This window comes from Oncorhynchus nerka, linkage group LG24, assembly GCF_034236695.1.
Source record: "Oncorhynchus nerka isolate Pitt River linkage group LG24, Oner_Uvic_2.0, whole genome shotgun sequence".
NCBI classification, from domain to species: Eukaryota; Metazoa; Chordata; class Actinopteri; order Salmoniformes; family Salmonidae; genus Oncorhynchus; species Oncorhynchus nerka.
The window spans coordinates 12687176-12711949 of record NC_088419.1 but is presented as its reverse complement, the minus strand read 5'-3'; the positions used below and the strand labels follow the sequence as shown (position 1 = coordinate 12711949).

The 24774-nt window shown below is 45.2% G+C and overlaps 2 protein-coding genes across 18 annotated transcripts in view; one reads left to right on the top strand and one right to left on the bottom strand.

Annotated features, from left to right (window-relative positions):
- Positions 1-2453: 2453 nt before the first annotated feature.
- LOC115107531 (creatine kinase B-type-like) lies at positions 2454-9197 on the top strand. Its single transcript, XM_029630915.2, has 8 exons — positions 2454-2546; positions 4108-4312; positions 5853-6007; positions 6777-6909; positions 7241-7412; positions 7883-8006; positions 8290-8479; positions 8773-9197. The coding sequence occupies exons 2-8, from the start codon at positions 4120-4122 to the stop codon at positions 8949-8951; spliced, it is 1146 nt and encodes a 381-aa protein (XP_029486775.1). The 5' UTR covers positions 2454-2546; positions 4108-4119; the 3' UTR covers positions 8952-9197.
- A 2861-nt stretch (positions 9198-12058) lies between these two features.
- The window catches only part of LOC115107530 (MAP/microtubule affinity-regulating kinase 3-like), a 112848-nt gene continuing 100132 nt past the window's right edge, over positions 12059-24774 (bottom strand). For 5 of the 17 annotated variants that reach the window (XM_065008616.1, XM_065008612.1, XM_065008618.1 and 2 more), the window contains 4 exons: positions 23874-24146; positions 22418-22444; positions 14989-15033; positions 12059-13882 (listed from right to left, as the gene is read on the bottom strand). In XM_065008616.1, coding sequence (XP_064864688.1) covers positions 13492-13882; positions 14989-15033; positions 22418-22444; positions 23874-24146 — 736 coding nt within the window. In that variant the 3' untranslated portion in view covers positions 12059-13491. Of the gene's footprint in view, positions 13883-14988; positions 15034-21098; positions 21637-22417; positions 22445-23873; positions 24147-24774 lie in introns of those variants that run through there. The other 12 variants (XM_065008614.1, XM_065008620.1, XM_065008626.1 and 9 more) reach the window with 5 other exon arrangements.

Sequence of the window (24774 nt, the reverse complement as noted above, 5' to 3'; positions counted from 1 at the left end):
TCTCTGCGTTAGATAGTTAGCTAGCTAATGGTTAACTAACGTAACCTAACGAAGCAAAGGTTATCTTGCAAAGTTCCAAATCACATCGCCAGATAGCAGCTGGCTAATTACATTGATTAGCTTTGGAATGTCTAGCCAGTGTATTATTAAAGCTAGCTAGCTAGATTTAGGTGTAGATAAACAAATGTAGTTAGCTAGCTAGCTCTTTGAAGCAAAAAGAAAAATTGATGGAATAGCATCACATTTAAACTTTCGACGACCTGGCAACCCCATCAGTTGAGACTTCAAGTCCGTTTCAACATCCTCCGGCTGAAAGTGCTGGCTACAAGCACAGACATTTTGATGTTTCTCCATCAACTGGATCCACCTTCACCAGGGCGGTACTACGTCCTAAAATCGCTATGAATTCTGGATATTTGGCTTACGACCAGCAAATGTAGATGGCCCGTTTCTACCCGGGAGATGCCGAAACCCTCGTATTTGTGTGTAGTGAAAAAAATTCTAAATGTGTCTGACACATATGATATGTTAATAACATATTAATGGGCATATACAGTCAAATAGAGCCGTTGTGAAATGTCCCTCTAAGTTGACAGGTAAACAGGTGTGGTCACATGAGTATTGTAGTACTGCAGTCAGTTGAATGATTGATAACAACTTCATTAACCATTATGGAACTACTGATGTTAACGTAGGATCACGTTCAGTCGGGTGCGTAGTTCATCTGTTTGGCCATTTAGCTGGACAAAAGGCCAGCAGAAACGGCGGCACGGCACTCCAACGATGATGTCAGAAAACAATCACTACCCATTTGGGAGATTCAAACACGACGACAACAACAAAAACCACAATTGAACAGGATAATGAATATAAAGAGGGCTCTATGGATTCTTGTTGAATTACTTCAGTGATGCTGAGTCTTTCTGGATTGTTGCTGTCTCAGATAAATGGAGAGCACAATACACCAGTAGGCTAGAACTTCAGAGACTCATCTTAATGAAAATCTCCACGCAGACATCAACAAGATGTTATATTTAGGCCTCATAGAAATGCTCCCTTCAGGGGAAGGGAACTGTGCAGCATCGACTCTAATGTGTTACCTCAGTTGAGCATTTTTATCATAGGCCTACCCACACACGTTGTTTGAGGGAGACTTTGGGATTTTTGGCAATGAGGCCCTATGTCTACTTCCCCAGAGTCAGATGAAATTGGGGATACAATTTTTATGTCTCTGCGTGCAGTTTGAAGGAAGTTTCTAACAAGCTCTAGAGCAATTGCTAACTTGCATTCGCGCAATGACTGGAAGTCTATGGGTATTTGCTAGCATGCTAAAAATGTAATCTCAAACGAGCCACACAAAAGCACAAACTGGAATATGAAAATGTAAAATAATTAATATCTATCAATAACCTACTAAATATCATCATAATCATCATCAAGAACAACAATACCCCCCCACCCCCCCTGAAATAGCCTGACATTTTTTCCTAGGTATCTATAGGCAAGGGTCTCCCAAACTCTGTCCTGGGGCCCGCCCTGGGTGCACGTTTTGGTTTTTGCCCTAACACTACACAAGTATGTGGACACACCTTCAAATTAGTGGATTCTGCTATTACAGCCACACCCATTGCTGACAGGTGTATAAAATCGAGTACACAGCCGTGCAATCTCCATAGACAAACATTGGAAATAGAATCGCCTTACTAAAGAGCTCAGTGACTTTCAATGTGGCACTGTCATAGGATGTCACCTTTCCAACAAGTCAGTTTGTTTCAGCATGACAATGCCCCGTGCACAAAGGTCCATATAGAAATTGTTTGAGATCGGTGTGGAAGAACTTGACTGGCCTGCACAGAGTCCTGTCCTCAACCCCATCTAACACCTTTGTGATGAATTGGAACGCCAACTGCGAGCCAGGCCTAATCGCCCAACATCAGTGCCTGACCTCACTAATGCTCTTGTGGCTGAATGGAAGCAAGTCCCTGCAGCAATGTTCCAACATCTAGTGGAAAGCCTTCCCAGAAGAGTGGAGACTGTTAATAGCAGCAAAGGGGGGACCAACTCCATATTAATGCCCATGATTTTGGAATGAGATGTTCGACAAGCAGGTGTCCACATACTTTTGGTCATGTAGTGTTTATGGCATTGCTACATGAGAAAGGCAGTGCTTGTTGTTCTGTGTGTGGAGACATTCAGGCTTACTAGGAGCATATCAATATCCTTTCCAGTACGGATACATTTTATGTAGACACTGCTACCATACAAGTCTCTCCAACTGCTGTCAATCAAGAGAGCTGTCAAGGAAAGCACCACGTGACCTGAGAGGTCTTCGGATGTTAAATTGCAGCACCGTCGTTATATGCAATTGCGTTATTCCTTCTCCAATAGAATGAATGGGACTCTAAATAGTAACCAATCAGAAGAGAGCTCCTGTGGCATATAAAACCTAGCAAAGCGGCTTAGTTCTGGACACCAGTATAAGCGTTGGTGTGATCGTTCTTTGTCGAAAGGGATTTTGTGTCTTTCCCAAAGAAAAACGTTCTAAGGTAGGATAGATATTTTTTTGTTGATGTGTAGAAATACAGCTATGCATAAGAATGTCATATTTGTGCAGTTGTTATAGTGCGTCGAATGTGCTTTGTATTTAATACATGCATTTAAATATGATGACAAAGGCAAAAAATATATAATTTTGTTTGAACAAAGACTTGGGTATTGTAGACAACATATCGGTAAAGCGCGTTCACCCTTGACATTTGGAGACGTCAGTGATTTGGTTTCACATGAATAAAAAAATAAAAAGTAAAGTCCTTTATATCGAACTGTAAAATTATATCCTGGATAAAATTGCCTCAGTCTTGTATACAAGGGTTGTATTTTCCGTTTGCGGTAGCAGTTTACGTCGACAACGAACGACCTTGCAGCATCTTCTATCTGCAAGGTCTTATTATCTGGTGCTGCGCATTACGCATTCGGTCGAGGGCTTCCATCCAAGGTCCACTGTAGCCTACATATTTGGATTAAAACATGGTTGACTGCATGCATTTTAATCCATCCATTATATTTGTTGTAGATTTGACATTCTAAGGAAATGAACAGTTGCTAGATCTGGGCACGGAGGGTAGTTTGCGTGGATACCATCTCGGATGATGAGGAAAGGGGATGCAAATGGTTGTTTTTTTGTTACCTCTTTGCACCGTGTGTTTTACGAGTGCATCAATCCGTCAGTGTTGAGGAAGCTACTTTGAAAATGTAGTTTACCAAACGACCAATTACGTCACACTGGAAGAAGTTACGCTACACGAAACCCACTGGACACCTCTTCCACATTAGTTCAACCCAGTTGAATTGAAATGAAGTGGAACGTCTATTCAAGCCCTTAATAAAAAAGTTTAACTAAAGTTACTTTTTTTAAAGTAATACAATATTTAAATCTGTCAGACTACAATTTGCCAGAATAGTTCACATTCTGTTAATAGAATGTGCATTTTAGCCTATTAAACAAATGAGAATTAAGCAGGTGTGATGCCGAAAAAGGAAATACTTGCTTACTTCACCCATTTAGTTTCCCAGGAAGAGAGTGTAGTTCCAGTAGTTAACGAAACCAGTACATGTAAAAAAGAGAACTACTGAAAACACTACCAAGATTTTAATTTACTTCAATTACCACCAAGCTACTGCAAAATGTCAAATTACTAGCTGAACTAAAATTCATGCAGTATAAAGTCTTCAACGTTTTTACTAGAGGTACACTATGCAGAAATCGCGCTGCAATTACCTGGTTGCTAAAACTCAGTCCACCAAATTTCAGTTTGACAAAACAAGCAATCATTGCACCTATCAAAACCGCTGTGAAATATATTTTCATTAAACCTTTTTGAAGCTGGTGTACAAAGGTTTCATTTTTGCATATTTTATTAAGAACGGAAAGCCTATAAATAGATAACGTAGGTCAGAGCTACGGTTTAGACTAGCTGTCAACGAGAAAAGAAAGTCTAACTCGGGTCGCCCAAAAAGTTCTTTATTGCAGCGTTAAACTAAGCGATTTCTTTTTCCGGGTAGGCTATTTTGGCCACTAACATTACATTGTTTCATCCTTGCTCGCAGGTCAAAGGAATCATGCCTTTCGGTAACACCCACAACAAGCTGAAGATGAACTACTCCGCGGAGCAGGAGTACCCCGACCTGAGCCAGCATAACAACCACATGGCCAAGGTGCTCACTCCAGAGATGTACTCCAACTTGCGGGACAAGGAAACTCCAAGTGGATTTACAGTGGATGATGTCATTCAAACTGGGGTTGATAACCCAGGTAAATAACAGTGTTTTTTTTAAATCGACTTTTGTCTCAAGACGTCTGTCTTGCAGTTTCGATGTGAAGTGCAGTAGAAAATGGGAGGGCTGTATTTATAGTCCACCCACTCATCCGGGGCTTGGAAAAGGTGATCTTGTTGCCAAAGACATGTTCTGTGGCCACTAATGCAATGTTCTGTAAAAGGAAAGCGTAATTATTTTTGCCCTGTCTAGTAGTAGCAGTTGAAACAATAAAGCAATATATATATTTTGTTTTAAACATCTTGGAGCTTTACAGTATGTGTTTACATAAAACAAGCTTATATTTTGGTTTCTGATTGGGTACGACGGTTGAACTAAGCTCATGAGGCATTAAGTTATATTCAATAATGAGTTACAGAAAGTGGATATACCACTGCAGATTGCCTTTTTAATTTCCTAATGGAAGTATACCTGTATTAGGCCTTTTTTATTTTAACAATTTATTACAGCAGCTTCACCAACAACCTTCACTGAGCAAGGTCAAAGCCATTAGTTGTCTACATCAAACCATTGCTGAGCAAGGTCAAAGCCATTAGTTGTCTACATCAAACCATTGCTGAGCAAGTGACCTTACAGACAAGGTTGAGCCCTTGTATTTTATTCCCCTCGATTCCAAGGTTGTAGAGTCATGTGTCTTTAAACCCTGAATTATCATGTAGTCCAGGGACCAATTACGTTCAGCCGCAGGCTGATCATATTTTGACTGGACGGGGGGCTTGAAAATAACTAATTAGTACACTGCCAATTAACTGCAAGAAGCCCAAAATGGATAGTATTAGACAAACATAATTTCAGACCTTGATTATATTGGGATACGTCTTTTATGTGGGATAACTTCAACAGTTTTCCTGGTAACACTTTATATTAAGTTCCCTTAAGCCATTTACAGTTGAAAGTTTCTGCATTTTATAAACTATTTTAATTAAACTGCCTTTTTTTTGTCAGCATGCTAACCTAGCTGATGCTAAAGCGGCCCATTGAATTCCATGAAAAATGAGACGCCTAGTGTTGAGTTGCTGCAGGAAGTTTAGCATTAGCTAGACCAGCATGCTGACTTAAAAGGCAGTTAATTAAAATGGTGTTTTTATAAATTGCTTATTGACAACTTGGTGGGCCAAGAACCCTGACGTAGGCCTTATATTTGATACACTGGATGCTGTACTAGGGGATAAGAGCGTAACTAAGCATTAAAAAGCTGAAGATGAGTACCGTTATGCAACCTTACTGGTGTTCTTAACCTGAGACATGTACAACATTATGAGTATCAGCACTGTGTAGTAATGCCCAATGGCTTCACTGTAGATTGCTATTCTAACAGGAGGGTGGCAAAAGTTATTTTGGAACTAAGAACAATGTGACTGCAAGCACAACTGACTATTTTATATGAACACTGTCAAAACCAATGCAACTGCATTTTTGTCAGTGAAATCGTCACTTGGGGTTGATGCGACTGTTTGCATCGTCATTTTGTGTCCAAAGGCCCAGTTTCACCCTTTTTTCCCCCTATTCTATTTCAGGCCACCCCTTCATCATGACAGTGGGCTGTGTGGCCGGAGACGAGGAGACGTACGAGGTGTTCAAGGAGCTGCTGGACCCTGTCATCGAAGATCGCCACGGTGGATACAAGCCCTCAGATAAACACAAGACCGACCTGAACCCAGACAACCTTGTGGTAAGAACAACCCTACACACCACGCTGAATCATCACTCACGGTGAATCCCAAAACACCCCCTACCAACTTGCTCGGAGGACCCTCTGTCATGTGTTGCTGACTAACTTCCAGAGTGGCGAGGGGATCAATAAACTCATTAACTTCGGGACACGTGACTTGAATGATGTAATTCATGTTCCACTCTTCAATAGTAAACGTGCCTGAAATTCAAATGTACAAATCCCTCCTGTCATTTTTACAATATATAAACAAACCTCAGGAACGGATAAATATTTAATTTGGGAGGTCTTTCATCTGTTACAAACTCCAAACATATTGCAACTGTGTCGGGGTAGCACTTCGCTCTGCAGCCTTGTTGGCTCAGTCTGTGGTTATCTGACGGTCTAATTAGCCCCTACACCATTGATCATTTTCCCTCCCTCAGCTTTTGGCAGAGGCACATGTGAATGTGCAACTGGAGAGCTGAGGGGAAGGGGGTGAGTTTGGATTCAACCTTCGCCTCAGTCTCCACACTTGCACACCTTGACTCACCACATAGGCCCCTACAAACACCAAGGGAAGGCCTCGATGTGTCCATGTCATAGACTGTAGTCGGCACTATTCAGGAAACAGATATGAAATGGAATACGAAATCCATATTAGTCAAACTGGCTACATGACCCATTATTTTCAAAATACCCTGTACCCCAATCCTGGTTTATACAGTCAATATCAAATGTATACCTGTTAGCTTTCATGCTAATGCGGCTCTTGCCATTGTTTTGTTAGGGTGGGGATGACCTGGACCCCAACTACGTCCTGAGCTCTAGAGTGAGAACTGGTAGGAGCGTCCGCGGCTTCTGCCTCCCCCCACACTGCAGCCGTGGGGAGCGACGTGCCATTGAGAACATGGCCATCGAAAGTACGTAACCGAGCCCCTCTCCTCCAATTCCTTGAGTCACGCTGCAGGACCTTTGTGTGCCACAGCTGCCCCCTGGCAGCACCAAGTGGAACTCTAGTTTAATCCTCCTATTGAAATTATACCACTTTAATTGGCTTGCTGCTGACTGGCATCGGTTGAGACTTACTTATTCTGTATGTTTTATATCATGGAATCATTGACAAATGTGCACAAATGACCGCTTGATTTGTCTAATTCTTACAAATTTGCAGTTTGCTTTAGTTTGTGACAAGGAAGCCTACATGAAAAGTAGTCAAAGTAGTTTTACTGATATTAGCATGGTTTTTTTCAGGTCTAGCATCACTGGATGGGGACCTCAATGGCCAGTATTACGCCCTGAAGAACATGACAGACGACGAGCAGCAACAGCTGATCGATGACCACTTCCTGTTCGACAAACCTGTTTCCCCCCTGCTGCTGGCTTCCGGGATGGGCCGAGACTGGCCCGATGGCAGGGGCATCTGGTGTGTGTCCCCTCCAGCCCTAGAGTTTTCTCCATCTAGTTTTCCCCCTGTCCAAAATGGCTTCCTTTCTCTCATGGTGGTAGATAAAATGGAGGGTAGTTAGCTGACCACTTCAATGGTGTTGTCACAGTAGGCCCCATTTTGGAACATTTCAATCCACATTCCATACTCGAAAAAGACTGAGGAATTTTCCCAAATGGTGATACAAAGTTTGTTCTCTGTTGTGGTGAATTAAAGGAAGCTCTGGTGTAAAGTTTCCCCTAGGTGCAGATCTATGATCAGCTCTACTCCTCCATCCTAACCTTAAACATTAGTGGGGAAAAAATATATATTTCTACCCATGATCAGTGTCTATGAACTTGACCCTACACCAGTGTACCAACTGGAGGGTGCCTTCAGTGAGAATGAACCTGATCGTAATGGTTAACGATGTCTCCTTCCAACTGACGGTGAACCAATGTTTGTGACAGGCACAACGATGGCAAGACCTTCCTGGTGTGGGTGAACGAGGAAGACCATCTACGGGTCATCTCTATGCAGAAGGGCGGCAACATGAAGGAGGTGTTCCACCGTTTCTGCACAGGCCTCACAAAGGTGTGTGACGTGCGACTCAAGGATTTCAAAATCCAGTCAAAGGCACACAATTATTTAACATTGAACGACACCTAACATTCAAATAAATGTTTATAGCACACCGCCGTTTTGGGGTTCATTCCATTTAGGAGTTTACTTAAAATGTAGTGCCAAATTTTAAAACTGTCCCAAAAAGGATGTAACCTTTAAAATAAAAAATAAAACTAGAAAGTCCCCTACACTGCAGTTGCTTTCTGAACACAATGGTGTCACATAAGTCAAGTCTTCGCCCTGACCCCTACAGATCGAGAGCCTGTTCAAGGACAAGGGTCATGAGTTCATGTGGAACGAGCACCTGGGTTACGTGCTCACCTGTCCCTCCAACCTGGGCACAGGGCTGCGCGCCGGCGTGCACGTCAAGCTGCCCAGCGTCAGCAAGCACGAGAAGTTCGGTGAGATCCTCAAGAGGTTGAGGCTGCAGAAGCGTGGCACAGGTACGTACATATAACATCCCCCTCAACTCGTTTAGGGACTGTAGAGGGGGGGGAATGCTGTCTCACAGTTATTGACTTTAAGCGAGCGTCCAGCGCATCCCGGAGTATTGTCTAGTCTGACTAAGCTCCTGGGGAGCTACGTTCCAGCCCTAGTTGTGTTTCAGCTAAGTAGCTGCTCCTCATGCCCTAAAACCTGCGGTTCTCCAGGAGCAAGTTTGGCCTGGCACTTCTCGTCTTATCCACCGCCATCATTGTCTTTGGTACTGAACATGTACATTTCGGTTCTTCCTCAGGCGGCGTGGACACTGCAGCAGTAGGTGGCGTCTTCGACATCTCCAACGCCGATCGTTTGGGCTTCTCTGAGGTGGAGCTGGTGCAGATGGTTGTCGACGGCGTCAAGACCCTCGTCGAGATGGAGAAGCGTCTAGAGGGCGGCCAGTCCTTCGACGACCTGATGCCCGACCAGAAGTGAACGTGTTCACTCTAGAACCTTATGACCTCATCTCTCCCTCTCACCAATATCTCCCCCCCTTGTCTCAAAAAACAATAATCTTAACTACATCAAGGAAATACACTCCGCCCAATGCGTTTAGTGGCACTAAAAAGTTAGACGAGTCTTCCATCTGTGTGATGAAGGATTTTGTATCTCAAATGCTGTCTTGTTGCAAAATATTGGCTGGATCTTAACTTGAAATAAAAGTATCTTTGCCCCATGGAATGTGCTTGTTGCGTGTTTGTCATTACTTTTTTTTTTTGAGCAAAAGACTTGTTTGGCGGCTCGCATCACGAAATAATTTCAAATGCGCTCTCAGGCTTGATTGAGCTTGCCTGTCTCAATTGACCAATAGAATAGTCAAACTGTAAATCCTACCCATATGGCACTCCAGGCAGACTCTCAAACGCTTGAACCCAGGTCTCGATTCAATAGACTTATGCAGTAGAGCACAATGGTATGATTCTTTTCACAGTATTCCCTTTTCTCATTCCTAAACACGGCAATGATTGCAAAATTCTTGACAAGCATTTACTAATGCCTCAAGTGTAGTTCAACTGTCATACCCCATCAGAACCCCAAATATATAAAACTGTCTAGCCTCAACAGTTAAAAACACAATTTTGATATCATGAATGGTCAGTCCTCTTCAGCCCCATCCGTTAGCTTTTCAAACAGCGGTAGTGTCACTGCTTTGTTTGAACTGACGATTTTTCCTTAAGCTCGTTATTAATCCCAGACGCCAACACTCTTTGTGCTCAAGATTTCGCTGGTATCCATTGATTAGATGCACATGAACCTCATGGTCTGTACACTGCCAGTGTAATTTCATCAAATTTGTCCTCAGACGAGTTAAAAGATCTTGGCTTCATCTTTACTTGGCTTTTATAGCCTATGCATTGTTTCACACCAATGAATTGCCTTTGGACAGTCTGGACCACTAAGCCTAGATCAGGATCCCAAGGGGTGCACATTTGGTTTTTGCCCTAGAACTACTCTGGAGTTTTAGGGGGGGAAAAAGGAATGTTTGGCCTAGATTGAATCAGACCAAACGTTAACCAGTGATGGAGGACACCTGTATGTATAGCTGTTTTGGCAGTCTCGAAGGTATAACCTGGTTGCTGTCAAATTGATGAGCAGCTGCGCATTGCTCATCAGGAAGCCACACCTGTCTCACTTGAGCAGATTAGGCTAGATCTCACATTCCAGTTTTCAAACTTGTAAACAAGGCGGCACGGGATTTCTTAGTGCAGCCAATGTCCACTTCAGGTATAATGCCAGGAGCCACTTGTGGATTTGACAGCTCAGCTTTGCAGATGTGATTGGATAGAGCGCCAGCTCTTCAGGTCCAGTTGGAGACCCCTGTCATACAGTGACATCTAGTGGTCCCATTCTGATATTTTGCCCAATTAGTCTCCATGTCCCCTTTTATAGTTCAATACTTGTTTCTGTGGCGGCAGGTAGTCGAGTGGTTAGTGTAACCGAAAGGTTCCTGGATCGAATCCCCGAGGATCCTGAGGGGAAGTCAACACTACCTTCCCACTCAGACCGCTAGCTGTGGCCAAAGTATTAAGACACCGGTTCATTAACATAACAGGTAGGCGTGGTAGTGTGAGTACCTTTAACTAGGCAAGTCAGTTAAGAACAAATTATTACAATGACAGCCTACCAGGGAACAGTGGGTTAACTTGCCTTGTTCAGGGGCAGAACGACAGATTTTTATCTTGTCAGCTCGGGGATTCGATCCAGCAACCTTTCGGTTACTGGCCCACCACTCGGCTACCTGCCGCCACAGAAACAAGTATTGAAATATAAAAGGGGACATGGACACGCTCCACTAGAGCCATGCCAGAAAACATATTTTTTTTCCCACTAATTGGGCAAAATATCAGAATTAGGCTTCCTGTGTAAACACGGTCAGAGACCTACCATCGGCCAGAGACCTACCATACAGAGTTATGCCCTTGAATACTGATCTAAATAAATAAGAGTGACACATACTGACCAAAAAATATGGTCCCATGTTTCATGAGATGAAATAACAGATGCCTGAAATTTTCCATACGCACAAAAGCTTATTTCAATCAAATGTTGTGCACAAATGTGTATACATCCCAGTTAGTGAGCATTTCCCCTTTGCCAAGATAATCCATCTACCTGACAGATGTGGCATATCAAGAAGCTGATTTAACAGCATGATCATTACACAGGTGCACCTTGTGCGGGGGACAAAAATGTCACATTAAAATGTGCAGTTGTCACAACACAATGCCACAGATGTCTCAAGTTTTGAGGAAGTGTGTAATTGGCATGCTGACTGCAGGAATGTCCACCAGAGCTGTTGCCAGATAATTTAATGTTAATTTCTCTACCATAAGCCGCCTCCAACGTCATTTAGAGAATTTGGCAGTATGTCTAACCGGCCTCACAACCACGTGTAACCATTCCAGCCCTGGACCTCCACATCTGGCTTCTTCACCTTCGAGATCGTCTGAGACCAGCCACCCGGACAACTGAGGAGTATTTCTGTCTGTCTGTAATAAAGCCCATTCTGATTGGCTGGGCCTGGCTCCCCAGTGGGTTGGCCTATGCCCACCCAGGGCTGCGAAATCCATAGATTAGGGCCTCGGAGTGCATTTCAATTGACTGATTTCCTTATATGAACTGAACCTCAGTAAAATCGTTTAAATTGTTAGATATTGCGGTTTATATATTTTTTGTGCAGTATAGAGCTACAGTACAGTAGATTTGAGACATGATTATCCAGATCACTGAAAGCTGAGAGCAGTAGGCATTCTATTTCGAGTCCCATGTAGCTTTAATGCTTTTTCCGTGTCAGTGATGTCTAGTGAGTAATGTAACAACGAAGGTACTTTCTGCAATAGAGACAAATATGGATATACTGTATATATAAAAAGGTTTGTTTTATTGTTATAACATCTATTTTGCAAGAGAGAATACTTCAGACGATTATATTTAGAAAGTGACTTGTAGAGTCAACATGCATTCACGTTAGGTTTCCCATGCGGGAATAGAATCCACAAAACAGTTGAAGTTGAAAATAAACTCAGGCATACAGAGGCTGGTCATTTTTAAGGTGTTTTAATGGAGACACTGGTTAACCTTACCCAGGGACGAATGAGTTAACGTTAATTCCACAGCTCCCGTCTCATAACGCAACAGAAAATGGGAAGTATATCATTATACAGCTGTTGCCAAACTGAGGTACAATATTTACATTCCAGAAAAAAAATTCAAATAGTGCCAATGTTTATATGAGGATGGGAGTGAATACTGGAGGCCTGAAAACAGCCATGGTTGAACTTTGAACTTTTGTGTCCCAGGAATGGCCGACTGCATCTGACTCAGCCCGTGGGCCCGGGTGGGCGGGACCAGATAGCGGGGGGCATTTCAGTAACATCTGAGAAGAGAACCGTAAAAAAAAAAAAAAATGTAACATCAAAGGAAAAAACACTAAATATTCATATACGCCAGGAAGGAAAATCTTCCCTATTTCTGTGAATACTTTTTTTTTTGTAGCAAATTAATCAAAGTCCCATGATACTTGGCAACATTCCCCTGTTTTGAAGCAGGGGTGTGCCAAAGTGCGTTGTCGCGGCGCCGGCCTCCTCCAGCCCCTGCTCTCTGGGGTGGGTGACCCCATACAGCAGGGGCTTGACCAGCTGAGTCCATACATTGCATTTATACTGTAACCACACAGATTAACACTGATGATCAACGGCTTCAAATCATAGAATGAAAGTCTGTGTGTATGTGTAGAGGTTGGTTAAGTAAATGGGAGAGAGCGCAATTGACTGTCAAAATCAGTTTGACAGTGCTAACAATAATACAGTCACTTGTTGTGCAATTAGCTAGGCTATCCAACCAGTCATATCTGGCAGCCCTATTAGCAAGCCTAACTATTCCAACCAGTCATATCTGGCAGCCCTATTAGCAAGGCTATCCAACCAGTCATATCTGGCAGCCATATTCTCCTTGCAAGAGGGATTCTGGGTACTCGTAACAGCGGGAGGGGGTCAGTTTTTGTGTTCATCCTCTTGTATGAGTTTAAACTCCCATTTGAGAGGTATTTTCCAGAGCCACAAAGGAGACAATGCAATAGTGCATTCATCAATAAAACAAGACCCAAAGAACATGTCAATATCAGACCAACGTTCCCGACAGCTCAAGACCACCTGTTACATCATCAATAATAATAATAATAATATTAATATTAATAATAATAAGGATAATGCTCCAAAGACACAGGAAATTATTGCCTAAAGCTATACATCGTTTTCAATACATACTTTGTAAGTGTCTCGGAGGAAATCCGTAGATCTGCTACTTAAGTTTTTAAAAATTTTTATAACGACTGTACAGCTCGTTCAGATTCGACTTGACTCAAGTCCATTTCAAAATGCTTTCTTTCCCCATGTTACGTTGCTTTAGTCAGTTTTGAACCGCAATATTTTACCTGCGTGGTAAACACACCCCCCCCTCATAACCCTAGGAGGACCTACAATTTGAGTTCGTTGGCAATTTTGGACGCTATGTTCTTGAAGGCGATGGACGTGCCCGAGATCCGCTTGAAGCGCACACCGTTGAGCGAGAGGCGCGGTAGCTTGCACACCTCCATCTCCCACTGGACCAGGCTCTCAGCGTGGCCGTCTCCGTGCACGCACAGCAGCAGGAAACGCTCGCGCTGCTCGTAGTCGCAGTTGTTGGCGTCCAGCACCTTGCGGATCTCGCGCATCATGTCGTGGGGCTCCATGGACGACGTGGTCTTCATGCTCCAGGTGAAGCGGAGGGAGCGCGGCTTGGTGTCCTTGGGGTGTTGGCCGTGAGGGGGCTGAGGATGCTGCTGGAGCTGCTGCTGGTCCTCCTTCTGATCACCTGACATGTTGCGACTGCCAGGGGCAAGAGGAGAGAAGGGGAGAGGAGGGGATAGAGAGGAGGTGAGCACAGAGGACAGGGGAAAGAGGAGAGTTAGTTAGAGATGTGGTAATGGGAGATGGAGGGTGAGTGGGGGATGGAGGGTGAGTGTGGGTAGGGGATGGAGGGTGGGTGGGTGGGGGGTTGAGGATGAGTGTGGGTGGGGGTGGGGGATTGAGGGTGAGTGTGGGTATGTGTAGTTAGAGGAGTGTGTCTCGGCAGAAGTGAGTTTTACATGAATGCATCAGTGTGACTGAATATGTAACAAGATCGAATGTGTGTACTGGGTGACCACCCTGTTCAGACATGTCTACCTGTGAAGATCTTACATGGTACAACATCAGAGTCACAACACAAGGAGTCAGTGCTGACAGATTCTCAAGTCATTTTAACATCATTCATGCATTTACACCTCACCACCATGCAGGGGGCGCTCTTGTGTTCTTTCAACAGGCAGTCATGCAGCAAACACACAAAACAATGCAATTTCACATTACATCTAGCGACAGGCACAAAACAATGCAGACTTCAGTTCTGCATGCAGGCAAGGCAGACAATATTTACATTCTCAACTACTCAAAACAATTACAACGCATGGGAAAGAGCATTATCTTCAACCAGAACAGTTCTAAATGGACAAGGTAATGCCATGGACTAAAATTCTAATCTGTTGCCATTACCGCGAGTTTCATCACAAGATGTCAGCGAGAAAAAAAGTGAGTGAAAAATGTAGGGAGAGTCAGAGTTGCCCTCTGCTGGACTCCTATCCACACTGCAGGTGAGAAAGTCTACTTTGAGTAATAAAGGTCCTATGGAAGCCTGTATGATACATGTATGACAGTATGTCTAAACAGATAAAACAGTGCACACCTTCAGCACCGTGTGTAGCTGAAGAGATGAGAGTAACCTATCTGATCCAGATAGGCCCCAAATCCCTAGGCTCGCCTGGAGTGGAGACCCAGCGTGTCTAAGCAGAGGGCTGGGTTGACTGTACAGCTAAATACAAATATTTAATGAAAAATACATGGGGTTGTGGGTGAGATGGAAGTAAACACAGAGGATTTTAGGCATCTCATCTCACCTTGAGCTCTCCAACCTCCCGTTTCTCTCAAACTCTGCCGGGCCTCTTGGATATGGGGGGGAGGGGCATGATAGAACAGATAGAAAGATAGAAGGGAAAGGAAAGGAAATCAGATCTTACATTCCAGTTAAAAAGGGAGCGTATCAAAAGTACTGATACAACAGGTTGGGGGAAAAAGGGAGCGTATCAAAAGTGCTGATACAGCAGGTGGGGAAAAAAGGGAGTGGATCAAAAGTACTGACATAGCAGGTGGGGAAAAAACGGAGCGTATCAAAAGTACTGATATAGCAGGTGGGGAAAAAAGGTAGCGCATCAAAAGTACTGATATAGCAGGTGGGGAAAAAAGGTAGCGCATCAAAAGTACTGATATAGCAGGTGGGGAAAAAAGGTAGCACATCAAAAGTGCTGATACAGCAGGTGGGGAAAAAGGGAGCGGATCAAAAGTACTGATATAGCAGGTGGGGAAAAAAGGGAGCGGATCAAAAGTGCTGATACAGCAGGTGGGGAAAAAAGGGAGCGGATCAAAAGTACTGATATAGCAGGTGGGGAAAAAAGGGAGCGGATCAAAAGTACTGATATAGCAGGTGGGAAAAAAGGGAGCAGATCAAAAGTACTGATACAGCAGGTGGGAAAAAAGGGAGCGGATCAAAAGTACTGATACAGCAGGTGGCAAAAAAGGGAGCGGATCAAAAGTACTGATACAGCAGGTGGGGAAAAAAGGGAGCGGATCAAAAGTCCTGATACAGCAGGTGGGGAAAAAAGGGAGTGGATCAAAAGTACTGATATAGCAGGTGGGGAAAAAAGGGAGCGGATCAAAAGTGCTGATACAGCAGGTGGGGAAAAAAGGGAGCGGATCAAAAGTACTGATATAGCAGGTGGGGAAAAAAGGGAGCGGATCAAAAGTACTGATATAGCAGGTGGGGAAAAAAGGGAGCGGATCAAAAGTGCTGATACAGCAGGTGGGGAAAAAGGGAGCGGATCAAAAGTACTGATACAGCAGGTGGGGAAAAAAGGTAGCGCATCAAAAGTACTGATATAGCAGGTGGGGAAAAAAGGTAGCGCATCAAAAGTACTGATATAGCAGGTGGGGAAAAAAGGTAGCACATCAAAAGTGCTGATACAGCAGGTGGGGAAAAAGGGAGGGGATCAAAAGTACTGATATAGCAGGTGGGGAAAAAAGGGAGCGGATCAAAAGTGCTGATACAGCAGGTGGGGAAAAAAGGGAGCGGATCAAAAGTACTGATATAGCAGGTGGGGAAAAAAGGGAGCGGATCAAAAGTACTGATATAGCAGGTGGGAAAAAAGGGAGCAGATCAAAAGTACTGATACAGCAGGTGGGAAAAAAGGGAGCGGATCAAAAGTACTGATACAGCAGGTGGGAAAAAAGGGAGCGGATCAAAAGTACTGATACAGCAGGTGGGGAAAAAAGGGAGCGGATCAAAAGTCCTGATACAGCAGGTGGGGAAAAAAGGGAGTGGATCAAAAGTACTGATATAGCAGGTGGGGAAAAAAGGGAGCGGATCAAAAGTGCTGATACAGCAGGTGGGGAAAAAAGGGAGCGGATCAAAAGTACTGATATAGCAGGTGGGGAAAAAAGGGAGCGGATCAAAAGTACTGATATAGCAGGTGGGGAAAAAAGGGAGCGGATCAAAAGTGCTGATACAGCAGGTGGGGAAAAAGGGAGCGGATCAAAAGTACTGATACAGCAGGTGGGGAAAAAAGGGAGCGTATCAAAAGTACTGATACAGCAGGTGGGGAAAAAAGGGAGCGTATCAAAAGTACTGATACAGCAGGTGGGGAAAAAAGGGAGCGTATCAAAAGTACTGATATAGCAGGTGGGGAAAAAAGCTTTTCAATTTGAGATATTAAGAAAGGAGAGCGAGAGAGATGAAAACAGACCGGAAAATATTCTGTATTGGCAGTGTTAACCTCTATCTACACCAGGACCATTCCTAATGGCAGGAAGGCAGTGTTAACCTCTATCTACACCAGGACCATTCCTAATGGCAGGAAGGCAGTGTTAACCTCTATCTACACCAGGACCATTCCTAATGACAGGTCTGGTAGCTGGACATGTCACACCACCAGTAGAACTATAAGATTAACAGCATAGAAGTTCTTTAAGGTGTAATGAAACGAAAGCACCCCGTCAGATGCTGTGGGTCAGTGTTGAACTTCCTGTTGGCATTCAGCTCTATTACCATGTACATTCTCGGTCCATTTATAGAGGATTTTGGTCGAGGCATGCAGGCAGCAATGTGTGTATTCAGATGAAAAGATGCAAGACACATTAAAGATACATAGATATGACTTTAACGAATATTCACACAATCAAGTGCAGATCGACGTAGACCCACACACACACACCAAACCCTCTCACACAGACAGACACACACACACACTCGTACACAGAAGAAACAAACACATCTAAGAAGATTCAGTTGGAGTCATGCAGACGGGAGTGCTGGGCCTAGTTGGCTGTGTGAGAAAAGACAAGGAGAAAGAGAGAGAGAGAGGAGGGTTTGTTTGATGCTTAAACAGAAGGAGCCCTATCTCTGTGTAAAGATGATGTCACGCTGCTTGCTTAGTGAGTACCACTTCCTCACGATTTGGCCCAACAGCGCGAACTCGTGACCTCTGCCTTGCTAGCACACGTGACCACTCTCCTGAAGAGTCTTAACAGTCGGCGCCATGTGAAAAGCTAGCTATTTTCTCAGGTAAGTGGGTACATTTCAGGCTGAGGAGTACATTTCACACATCCTACATGTGCTCCATATGGGCTGGATGGACTGGAGTCCCCCTGAAGAGAGGCAGGACTCTAGACCTGGTGGAGTCCCCCTGAAGAGAGGCAGGACACTAGACCTGGTGGAGTCCCCCTGAAGAGAGGCAGGACACTAGACCTGGTGGAGTCCCCCTGAAGAGAGGCAGGACACTAGACCTGGTGGAGTCCCCCTGAAGAGAGGCAGGACACTAGACCTGGTGGAGGCCCCCTGAAGAGAGGCAGGACACTAGACCTGGTGGAGGCCCCCTGAAGAGAGGCAGGACACTAGACCTGGTGGAGTCCCCCTGAAGAGAGGCAGGACACTAGACCTGGTGGAGTCCCCCTGAAGAGAGGCAGGACTCTAGACCTGGTGGAGTCCCCCTGAAGAGAGGCAGGACTCTAGACCTGGTGGAGTCCCCCTGAAGAGAGGCAGGACACTAGACCTGGTGGAGTCCCCCTGAAGAGAGGCAGGACACTAGACCTGGTGGAGTCCCCCTGAAGAGAGGCAGGACACTAGACCTGGTGGAGTCCCCCTGAAGAGAGGCAGGACACTAGACCTGGTGGAGGCCCCCTGAAGAGAGGCAGGACACTAGACCTGGTGGAGGCCCCCTGAAGAGAGGCAGGACACTAGACCTGGTGGAGGCCCCCTGAAGAGAGGCAGGACACTAGACCTGGTGGAGGCCCCCTGAAGAGAGGCAGGACACTAGACCTGGTGGAGGCCCCCTGAAGAGAGGCAGGACACTAGACCTGGTGGAGTCCCCTGAAGAGAGGCAGGACACTAGACCTGGTGGAGTCCCCCTGAAGAGAGGCAGGACACTAGACCTGGTGGAGTCCCCCTGAAGAGAGGCAGGACACTAGACCTGGTGGAGGCCCCCTGAAGAGAGGCAGGACACTAGACCTGGTGGAGGCCCCCTGAAGAGAGGCAGGACTCTAGACCTGGTGGAGTCCCCCTGAAGAGAGGCAGGACTCTAGACCTGGTGGAGGCCCCCTGAAGAGAGGCAGGACTCTAGACCTGGTGGAGGCCCCCTGAAGAGAGGCAGGACACTAGACGTGGTGGAGGCCCCCTGAAGAGAGGCAGGACACTAGACCTGGTGGAGGCCCCCTGAAGAGAGGCAGGACACTAGACCTGGTGGAGTCCCCCTGAAGAGAGGCAGGACACTAGACCTGGTGGAGGCCCCCTGAAGAGAGGCAGGACACTAGACCTGGTGGAGTCCCCCTGAAGAGAGGCAGGACACTAGAAATGGTTGTTAATAGAGCTAGACTGCAGTGAACTGCAGAGCATCAAAAGGCCCTTTGGAACTGATTCTAAGAGTTACTGCTCTGTGTGTCTGTCTGGAACTGGCTATTTCCCTATAGCCCAGTATATCAGCATCTGTCCGTTCCATCTGTATGTGATTTAGTATAATATAAGAGTGAGTGGACAAAAGCAAAGCAAGTCACACGTTCTATCATCTACCAGTTCTGGGATAGGGGCTATCATCTACCAGTTCTAAGATAGGGGCTGGGCTATCATCTACCAGTTCTAGGATAGGGGCTGGGCTATCATCTACCAGTTCTAGGATAGGGGCTGGGCTATCATCTACCAGTTCTAGGATAGGGGCTGGGCTATCATCTACCAGTTCTAGGATAGGGGCTGGGCTATCATCTACCAGTTCTAGGATAGGGGCTTGGCTATCATCTACCAGTTCTAGGATAGGGGCTGGGCTATCATCTACCAGTTCTAGGATAGGGGCTTGGCTATCATCTACCAGTTCTAGGATAGGGGCTGGGCTATCATCTACCAGTTCTAGGATAGGGGCTGGGCTATCATCTACCAGTTCTAGGATAGGGGCTGGGCTATCATCTACCAGTTCTAGGATAGGGGCTGGGCTATCATCTACCAGTTCTAGGATAGGGGCTGGGCTATCATCTACCAGTTCTAGGATAGGGGCTGGGCTATCATCTACCAATTCTAGGATAGGGGCTGGGCTATCATCTACCAGTTCTAGGATAGGGGCTGGGCTATCATCTACCAGTTCTAGGATAGGGGCTGGGCTATCATCTACCAGTTCTAGGATAGGGGCTAGGATAGGGGCTGGGCTATCATCTACCAGTTCCAGGATTGGGGCTGGGCTATCATCTACCAGTTCTGGGATAGGGGCTGGGCTATCATCTACCAGTTCTAGGATAGGGGCTGGGCTATCATCTACCAGTTCTAGGATAGGGGCTGGGCTATCATCTACCAGTTCTGGGATAGGGGCTGGGCTATCATCTACCAGTTCTAGGATAGGGGCTGGGCTATCATCTACCAGTTCCAGGATTGGGGCTGGGCTATCATCTACCAGTTCTAGGATAGGGACTGGGCTATCATCTACCAGTTCTAGGATAGGGGCTGGGCTATCATCTACCAGTTCCAGGATTGGGGCTGGGCTATCATCTACCAGTTCTAGGATTGGGGCTAGGATAGGGGCTGGGCTATCATCTACCAGTTCCAGGATTGGGGCTGGGCTATCATCTACCAGTTCTAGGATTGGGGCTGGGCTATCATCTACCAGTTCTAGGATAGGGACTGGGCTAGGATAGGGGCTGGGCTATCATCTACCAGTTCTAGGATAGGGGCTGGGCTATCATCTACCAGTTCTAGGATAGGGGCTGGGCTATCATCTACCAATTCTAGGATAGGGGCTGGGCTATCATCTACCAGTTCCAGGATAGGGGCTGGGCTATCATCTACCAGTTCTAGGATAGGGGCTGGGCTATCATCTACCAGTTCTAGGATAGGGGCTGGGCTATCATCTACCAGTTCTAGGATAGGGGCTGGGCTATCATCTACCAGTTCTAGGATAGGGGCTGGGATATCATCTACCAGTTCTAGGATAGGGGCTGGGCTATCATCTACCAGTTCTAGGATAGGGGCTGGGCTATCATCTACCAATTCTAGGATAGGGGCTGGGCTATCATCTACCAGTTCCAGGATAGGGGCTGGGCTATCATCTACCAGTTCTAGGATAGGGGCTGGGCTATCATCTACCAGTTCTAGGATAGGGGCTGGGCTATCATCTACCAGTTCTAGGATAGGGGCTGGGCTATCATCTACCAGTTCTAGGATAGGGGCTGGGCTATCATCTACCAGTTCTAGGATAGGGGCTGGGCTATCATCTACCAGTTCTAGGATAGGGGCTGGGCTATCATCTACCAGTTCTAGGATAGGGGCTGGGCTATCATCTACCAGTTCCAGGATAGGGGCTGTGCTATCATCTACCAGTTCTAGGATAGGGGCTGGGCTATCATCTACCAGTTCTAGGATAGGGGCTGGGCTATCATCTACCAGTTCTAGGATAGGGGCTGGGCTATCATCTACCAGTTCTAGGATAGGGGCTATCATCTACCAGTTCTAGGATTCGGGCTGGGCTATCATCTACCAGTTCTAGAATAGGGACTGGGCTAGGATAGGGGCTGGGCTATCATCTACCAGTTCTAGGATAGGGGCTATCATCTACCAGTTCTAGGATTCGGGCTGGGCTATCATCTACCAGTTCTAGGATAGGGACTGGGCTATCATCTACCAGTTCTAGGATAGGGGCTGGGCTAGGATAGGGGCTGGGCTATCATCTACCAGTTCTAGGATAGGGACTGGGCTAGGATAGGGGCTGGGCTATCATCTAGCAAGTCAAGGAGAAATTGAGGGACAAGTTGCTTAGCCAGGTAGATAAGGGCAAATCAAGGAAAAATGTATGGACAAGTTCAATAGCTTGGATAGCTTTCAGGGACACCAATGCGTGAAGAGAGACGACGGGGAGGAATTCTCTACAGTTTTGGGGATTTGGTACCTGAACTTCGTCCTGCAACGAAACACCTCTCAATCATCATCTCGAACGGCAGCCACATTTAGAGCCCAGTAGGGTACCCTAAATTACACAACCAAGACGTTTGTTACCTTGTCCAAGAAGAAAAATGAAGAGCTTTCTGAAATAAAAAGCACAGTGGGTCCCTTGCGTCCGAGATGAAAGGTAAAACAGTACAGGCTAGCTCATAAAATGCTTCTACTAAAGAACGTTGTTTTCAGTAGGATTACAAATGACAAAATACATTTTTGGGGGGGTCAAATGTATTTCCATAGGGCTTAGAACTGACCCCTTAGAGTACTCCTAAATTAATTGATTCATAAAGTGTGGTAACATCTTCATAAAAATAATAAAAGTCACCAAAAGTGAGGGTTCTGCCTGAACCCCATCATGCTAGCTACTGCCAAATTAGAAAATGGCTACCACCAACTTTTTACCAACTTGTATGCATTTGATGTACAGTCATGAAGGCATTGTATGGTACAGTAGTTGTGCAGACATATGCACATGTAAAAACCAACACAAGACCTTAAACAATAAATAAACATTTGTCAAGCATTCCCATTAGTGATTGTGCACAGACCAGCTCAGTAGAGAGCCATGCATGGGTGATTAGTAGAGTCTGTAGGCTGGTTAAACTCAAAGACCGATAAGAAAACATAAAAGGTCTTAGACATGCTCAATTGTACTGTGATTAGGGCTCATGGAGCCAAGAGGTCAGTCAGTTTCAGGCATTTTAATAAAGCTCTTTGTCCACACAGGGTTAAAAAGTCCACACAGTTTACCAATTAGTTAAGTGTTTCTGATTAATTGCACACCAAGCCAATTGGTGGGGCCATCCTACCTTTTGGTAAACCTGAATGACTTGTTTCTATAAAAAATAATTAAAAAAGAAGAAAGAAATGTACCAAGTCAAAAGTTGTACTAAAAATTCTTTATATTTTTAAAGAATCAAATTAGAAAATCGTTTGACATTTCCATTTTTTGGGGGGGGGCAGCATAAGAAAGATCAGTAGCTGAGACATCTTGTCTGAGCTTGGCTGCTAGCATCTGTTACTGGCAGATTGCAGACAGCTTGGAAAATGGGTAATAGCAGCTTCCCTAGAATAGTATTATTATAGCGCTAAGGTGTTCAAATCTGGTCCAAGAAAAACCTAAACAGCAGCTACGGAAAGGATAAAGTGTGAGAAAAAAAAAACATTCAATGAATGCATTAAAGAATACTTAAATTGAGACATAATCCAAATATAATTTTGGCTAAAATGTAGAACAACCTGGAGCTAATATTGATTCTGAGATAGAAGATTATTCTTACCGAGGAGGGGGGTGAAAATGTATAAACAAATGTGCAGGACTTCAAAGAGAAGTGAGAGATATCAAACATTGTAGGCCGTCATTGTAAATAAGAATTTATACTTAAGTGACTTGCCTAGTTAAATAAAGGTTAAAAAAATGATGACATAATTGCTTAAAAATTCACAAAAAATGACGTCAGCTGATGAAGATTATCTCATAGAACAAAACACATAATATCTCCTAAGCCTGTGTTTACCACAAACCAAATGTTCTGTGTATCCCCCAAAAAACATCAAAAAAGCCTTTGATGAACGAACCATGGCAGAGTTAACACCATTACTGTTGCTCCATGGCAGAGTTAACACCATTACTGTTGCTCCATGGCAGAGTTAACACCATTACTATTGCTCCATGGCAGAGTTAACACCATTACTGTTGCTCCATGGCAGAGTTAACACCATTACTGTTGCTCCATGGCAGAGTTAACACCATTACTGTTGCTCCATGGCAGAGTTAACACCATTACTGTTGCTCCATGGCAGAGTTAACACCATTACTATTGCTCCATGGCAGAGTTAACACCATTACTATTGCTCCATGGCAGAGTTAACACCATTACTATTGCTCCATGGCAGAGTTAACACCATTACTGTTGCTCCATGGCAGAGTTAACACCATTACTGTTGCTCCATGGCAGAGTTAACACCATTACTGTTGCTCCATGGCAGAGTTAACACCATTACTGTTGCTCCATGGCAGAGTTAACACCATTACTATTGCTCCATGGCAGAGTTAACACCATTACTATTGCTCCATGGCAGAGTTAACACCATTACTATTGCTCCTCATTAAAGAATGCCGAGTGAAATAGGGTATGGATAAATTCATATTATACAGGCTAGTGAAGAAACTAAAAACTACAGATCTCAAACCCCAGTGCTGAAAACTGCATACCGTGGTTTATTCCGGTTGTTTCGGGGATACCGTGTGTGGCTTTGGCTTACCTGCGCGTGAGTTTGGAGGTGAGCTTGGTGAAGAGGTTGGTGGTGCCTCGGCTGCGGGACTGCGAGAGGGGCGTGGCGTCATGCGACAGCGTGGGTGAGGCCGGCGGGCCGTTGTAGGTGGCCGTGCGACGCTCCCGCAGCTGGCCGCCGTGGAAGGTGCTGCGGCTGGCTGTGCCACGGGGGAAACGCAGCCTGTCGGGGGGCGTGGCGCCGCTGCTGATGCTGTGGGTGGAGGAGCCACCGGGGTTCCGCTGGCCAGACGTCGTCGACGTGCTGGGGAGGAAACGTGGGTGGAGGAAAGGGAAATTAAGATATTTCAGCCTGGGTCACAGCCTGTTTTCTGCGCAAGCCAAAGAGTTGGCTAAAGCAGACAAGGTTCCAGGTTATTCACATCACCCTGTTCTGTGAACGAGTACCGAAACTACCTGAAACAATACCATTTCACATCTTCTTACCTGAAAGAGCAGCAGATGTCAAGTGGGATGGTTTTGGTTAGCTACGACTTTATCAACCACATCATGATGAAACACATGTTTTTATTGTTTAGTTGACTAAAGAGTTAAAGGGAACCTAAACAGAGTTTTAGGACATTCGGGCCAATTACCTTAATGTAGCTACTGATCTTTGCTCCATTAGGGATTTTGTTTGTCAGGTGAGATTTGGCTAGCACTACTTAAGACCAAAGACACTGGGGTAAGTTAGTGGGAAGAGAAAGGACACAATCCTTCTCTGTGTTAAGACAAAAACCTTTACCAGAGGTAACAGCCTTTGGTGGAGATGCTTTGGGGGTGGAGCTAACGGAATGAGAAGAGGGCAGATACACGGGATGAGTGTTGGGGAGGGAAATATTCAGATTGGTCAGAGGGCGCTAGAGAGAAAAAGTGGGGACATAGAGGGGGAT